We start from the raw sequence: 6,000 nt of genomic DNA on the forward strand, positions 1-6,000 counted from the left end.
TAAAATTTAAATTTAATAATATTAAAATATAATAATTTCAAATAACATGAAATACGATTAGAAAATTATCAACATTTTTAAATATAAAGTAATCATGACAAAAAATTTCTACGTGTTTTACTCGATGCAAAATTATCGATAATTGTATCAAGATTAACATTGTCTAGCATATCCTTTTCAATACACAAAATCGCCAAACCATTCAATTTTTCTTATGACATTGAAGATCTCAAGTATGTTTTCAATAACTTCAATTTTGAAAAACTTCTCCCTGCCGATGCTACAGTAACAAGTAGGGTCAGTAATATTCAATAAGCAATAGAAACCATTGGGCCGGGTAGCAATTTGCAACTTTGACAAACTCAAGAATCTCAATCGCTAACCTTATTTGAGGAGCTTGAAATATTAGAAGACGAATGTGTTAGCCGATTAGGGTGTTGATTCTAATAGATAATTAGGTGTCTCCGTGTCGATTCTATTTCTAAATTTAATTAATTAAGCGTCGATTCCAGCTTCTTGCAGTCCCATCGTCTATTCTTAATTTTTTTGTTTTCTAATATAATTATAACACTAATTTTTTGTTTTATAATATAACTATAGCACTAATTATAACACTATAATATATATATAATCCCTGGGCCAACTCCCGTGCCTCCCGGAGCGAACATGGGTGGACCCCGAACCGTTAAACGGGCGGAGAGAAAGACCCTGTAAATTTACCCTCAAAAAAAAATTAGGTATTACCGTGTAGAATTATGTATGGTAATATTATGTATGGTATTACCGTGCATAATTTGTGGATGCTTATCACCACCTAATTTATTACAGTTTATTTTCTAACCAAATGTTAAATGGAAATTTACTATAATATTGGCAATATTGTTTCCATATTCTCATATGGACGTATTACCATAATATGGTATATAACCAATTTGGCAATCTAAATATTAACCAATTCATATATATATATATATATATATATATATATATATATATATATATATATATATATATATGCTAGACCTCACGGTCAAATTCCATATTCCCACTCAACTGTTGGTCAATGATATGCAAACTTTGAGTTATTTGTTCTATTAATTTGCAATAGTTAATGTTCATCAAAGTTTGTTCGAAGATAATTATGTGGCCACCAAAGGAACACCATTGAGTGCAATCGTATATGATATATTCAAACTATCATTTTATTCTTCAATGCTAAAATAATTTGATAATATCATTTTATTTAATTAGTCATTGTTTGATTTTTACGCGTTATAATTTATAAACCTCTCTGAACCTCTGGTTCCCATTATAAACAATTGAGAAACCTGTTCCTCATATGACATTTTTACTCTTTAAGGGAAGATTCACAATTACAATGACTAGTTTGTTGGGTTTGACAAATTCAAGTGATTACAAAATTGATTAAGAGCCAAAGATCTCGTGGTCAAGCGGCATCCGGTGTACACTCCCATGTGGAAGGGAGTGAGTTCGAGCCTTAGTGGAGGCATCTGTTGACTCTTTGTGCTGTTTCAGTAGGTTGAGAATGACTCTTTGTGCTGTTTCAGTAGGTTGAGAAAGTAGCTATGAACAGATACTACACTGTAATAGAGTCTTGAGTATAACTCAAAAACAGAAAAATTGATTAAGAGAATAACACCCATATATTTTTAGTGCCATAATAATGATTGACAAAAAGCACAAGAAGTGAGGGGGAGGGGAGTGGCAATCATTATGTCATGGACTATGATCCACTTTTTAAGATGGACTACTAACATATAGTACATTTTATTATACTAAAGGTACACTTTCTACTAATATCCCCTCCTAACCTCCCTCCCACTCACCTCTCTTCAATATTTAATATAATCTATATCTATATAATGTTAATAGTAAATTATCATTTAAATTGTTTCTTCAAGTTTGATGAATATTCTAATCATTATATATATATATATAAAAAACTGAAGAACTGAAAAAAATATGTTTAACAGTAAAACCATAATATGATATTAAACACACATCTCAATAAGATTACAAGTTTTAAATATGACAAATACAATAAACATGTCATTGAAAATTTGATAATAAATAAGATGAACATCAATTGCAAATTATATCAAAATCAACAATACTCTTTTGCCTTCCAGGTTAGAGGAAGAAACTCCCTTCCAACAAGTCAAGAGTAATCCACATTAAAGACCAATGAGAAATACCTTCAACACACAATTGCTCATTGACCAGCATTGACCTGAAAAATGTGAATAGTCATGTCATTCAATTCTTTTTAGCTAGCTTGTAAACAATAATAGGCATACATGGTAAAATAATAATAATAATAATAATACAGATTATTAATAATAATAAATAATAAATAAATACTAAAAGAGAATACATTTATTTAAATCAAATATAGAAAATAAAATAAATTCATATATGTCTGTGTGTGTGAGAATAAGATGTCTGCATGTATGCACACCCACAAATATATATTAAATTAAAAAGCTATTTCTTTAAAGCATATTGAAAACTAACCTTTAATAAAAATAATAGAGTATTTTGTTGTAAGCCATCTTTAAAAATTTGAAGTACACATAGCTCCAAGATCTTGCGAACAGTAGAATGCTTAATACTCCAATGAATCCAACAAAGAAACCAAGCCCCAAACCAGCATAGAACCACATGAAAAACTCATGGTCATCATCACTACTGGTTTTTGTAGATTGATTAGCAAAAGATGGTACATCACCCGGACAATCCTTTGGAAGTGGGGCACCACAAAGTCCCGCATTGCCCATGTAAATGGATGGATCATTGAGGGTTTGAAGTTGACGTCCTATTGGTATCCTTCCATATAAATTGTTGAATGATAAGTTCAAGTGGCTCAAAAAATTCAAAGATGACAAGCTTAGTGGAATAGGACCAGAGAGTTCATTTCTTGATAAATCAAGTGATTCAATTTTGCTCAAATTGCCAATTGTCTCCGGGATTGTTCCACTCAGATCATTTCTAGAAACATTCAAGTTCTGCAATGCATGCAAACTCATTATCTCAACGGGGATCTTTCCAACAATATGATTCCCTGAAAGATCTATAGATCTTAGGAATTGAAGGTTTTTAGTGTACTGCAATGCTAATCCTTTTATGACTTCATCAATTTCATCTTCATACATGTTATCATAATATGCGGTGTACTCAAGGTGTGTCTGGTTGCCATCAAAAGCCATTGCAGTAAAGTTTCCAAAACACTGTGGGATGTATCCTGATATGTTGTTATTTGCCAAATTTAACAATTGAAGATCATGCAGTTGACATACTTGCAATGGAATATCCCCATAGAACTTATTTCTATAAAAGACAAGATATTTCAAACTCAATAATTTTTCCCCAATCCATGAAGGGATAACATCCATAATTTTATTTTCACTCAAATCCAAGATTTTCAGACTAGTTAAATTCTGCATGCTTGATGGGAGTTTCCCATCAAGTTCATTATTCTGCAAGTGGAAAGAGGATAATCTTTGTAGAGATCCCAATGATTTTGGAATGTTGCCACTTAGATTGTTATTCCCCAAGTCAAGAACTTTCAAGTTTTGTAATTTTCCTAAGCATGGAGGTATTTCTCCATATAACTGATTTGTAGATAGAGCAAGAATCTCTAAATCTTTTAAACTACATAGCGGCTTGGGGATGCCACCACTCAAATAATTGTTTGAAAGAGTAAGATGATTCATCCGCATGTAACCTTCAACATGTGGTTTCAAGGGAAGCGCTCCACTTATCTGATTTTTAGAGAGATCTAATGCATAGCTATTCCAGAAAAATTTCTCGAACCAATCAGGGATAGCACTTGAGATGCTGGCATTAGACATAAACAGGTATACAACATTTCTTTGAGTACGAAGCCAATGAGGAAAGTGAGGACCAATTTTGATGGATTCCATTGCTATGGCAAGGAGTTGAAAAGGAGGAACCCAGTTGGAGCTTACATTCCAAATAAACAAATTACTAGATATGTCCAAAAATTCAAGCTTACTGAGTTTTGAAAAGTGGAATTCAGAGATGAAACCTACGAATGAATTATAAGATATATATAACTCTCGAAGATTTGAAAGTTCACCAAGCCTAGAGAGAACACTACCACTAAACTTATTGTTACTAATATCCATGTGCTGCAACATTGACAAATTTCCAAGTGACTCAATTATTGGACCAGAGAAGGAGTTTGAAGACACAGAAAGGACTTCCAGATTCTTATACTTGTACAAGTGGTTTGGAAGTTTACCAATGAAATTGTTAGAATCTAACTTCAATTCTTTCAAACTATCTTATAGACAATCAGAAAGAACTGCAATGAAGTCCGTCAATTTATTCATGGAGAAATCAAACACTTGCAATCTACAAAGACTACCAATGGTATTTGGAATTGAACCTGTAAAGCTATTATCACTTAAGAGAAGAGAGGTTAAAGAAGTCAAGTTTCCAAGACAATTGGGAATTGAACCTTGAAAGTTGTTAGAATTAAGATCCATGAAAATCAATTTGTGAAACTTACACAACGGAACTAGTGTGCCTGTAAAGGTATTTACAGAAAGGTCAAGGACTTTTAGAGAGGCTAAGGGCTCAAAGATTTCTAGCATGCTAGAATTAAGAGAGTTGTGGCTTAGTTTCAAATGCTCTAGTCTTGTGAGATTCGACAAACATGGAAAGTATGCAGAATCTAAACTATTGAAACTGAGATCAAGGGAGATGAGAGAGGTGGAGTTAACATGTGAAAGAGGACTAGTCGTGCTAATGAAACAATTAGCCAAGTTTAAAGAAGATAAAAACAGAAGCTTGTTGATGGTGCATAACCAATCTTCACTATGCTGAATTAAAATCTTAGACATGTCAAGGCTTTTTAGGGAAGAAAGACTAGTCAACCAGTCTAAGTTATCTGTAGCCAAATCATTAGATATAGCTCCATCCACAGCTCCTCCAAGGTGGAGATACTCTAAGCTTGAAAGATTTCCAAGATGAGTGGGAATATTTCCCACAAAACCAGAGCTTGAGATGTTAAGATACCTCAAGTTTTTGAAAGATCCAAAGAATTCAGGAATTCGGATCCCAGAAAAATTGTTGAGGCTTAGATCAAGGTAATTCAAATGTGTTAAGTTGATAAGAGAATAATTGATCTCACCTCCCAAGATGTTGCTGCTATAGTTTGATGGCAATCTATCATAATAGTTTTCAATATCATCAGGATATGGAGTTGGGTTATGCAAATCAAGCTTTAGGACATGGCCAGTTGTTGAGCTACAAGAAATTCCCTCCCATTCACAACAATCAAAACCGTTCCATGAAGAGAGACGGTTTGATATATCAATTAAGCTTTCCTTGAATTGGTGAAGAGCAATTCGTTCCCCTTCAACGCAACTAGCAGCATCATTTGAGTAACAATACTCAAATTTGCAAATGAGCAGAAGAAAAATAAGCACTAGCATAATATTATGCTTGGTATGTTTCATGGTGTCTCAAAAAGTAAATAAACTTTTTTTAGTTGATTTGAGTTTTGTGTATGGAAGCAGCATATGTGAGATATATATACAGCAGCATATGTTTGACAGTTCTTTTGGTATGCTTTCTTCCCCCTCCCATGTTAATCCTGCATTATTAACATTGTTTTTAATCACACAAAAGGAAGAATTTTCTCCTTCCATATAAAATTTCAAAATTACAATTAATTAGTGTAGTAGTTTTGATATTTAAATTAATCTTTGTGGATGATTTCAAATCTATGTATGTATGGAGAATGTAATTTTTAAGTGAATATTTTTTATTTTCATAAATTATCTTTTAACAAATATTATGTTCCATATTTATTTTATATTTGCAATAATGGTATAAAATTGAATTATTACACATGATTTTTAGTTTTTAAAAATTGACGACTGCGCCAAATTAAAGTTACAAATAAAAGATTAATTTTCTTTAAAACTTCATTGCTAATCTATCAATGTT

At 32.3% G+C, this 6,000-nt stretch overlaps 2 protein-coding genes across 2 annotated transcripts; both read right to left on the reverse strand.

Moving 5' to 3' along the window:
- Positions 1-2,537: 2,537 nt before the first annotated feature.
- On the reverse strand, positions 2,538-3,944 carry LOC116003989 (receptor-like protein EIX2). The gene has a single exon (XM_031243931.1). The coding sequence runs from the start codon at positions 3,942-3,944 to the stop codon at positions 2,538-2,540; it is 1,407 nt and encodes a 468-aa protein (XP_031099791.1).
- Positions 3,945-4,328: 384 nt separating this feature from the next.
- Positions 4,329-5,507, reverse strand: LOC116003990 (receptor-like protein EIX2). Its single transcript, XM_031243932.1, has one exon. The coding sequence runs from the start codon at positions 5,505-5,507 to the stop codon at positions 4,329-4,331; it is 1,179 nt and encodes a 392-aa protein (XP_031099792.1).
- Positions 5,508-6,000: the final 493 nt, after the last annotated feature.

This window comes from Ipomoea triloba, chromosome 14 (genome assembly GCF_003576645.1).
Source record: "Ipomoea triloba cultivar NCNSP0323 chromosome 14, ASM357664v1".
Lineage (NCBI taxonomy): Eukaryota > Viridiplantae > Streptophyta > Magnoliopsida > Solanales > Convolvulaceae > Ipomoea > Ipomoea triloba.

Coding starts and splice junctions, on each gene's coding strand:
- LOC116003989 (XM_031243931.1), bottom strand. CDS start 3,944: ATGGAATCCATCAAAATTGGTCCTCACTTTCCTCATTGGCTTCGTACT.
- LOC116003990 (XM_031243932.1), bottom strand. CDS start 5,507: ATGAAACATACCAAGCATAATATTATGCTAGTGCTTATTTTTCTTCTG.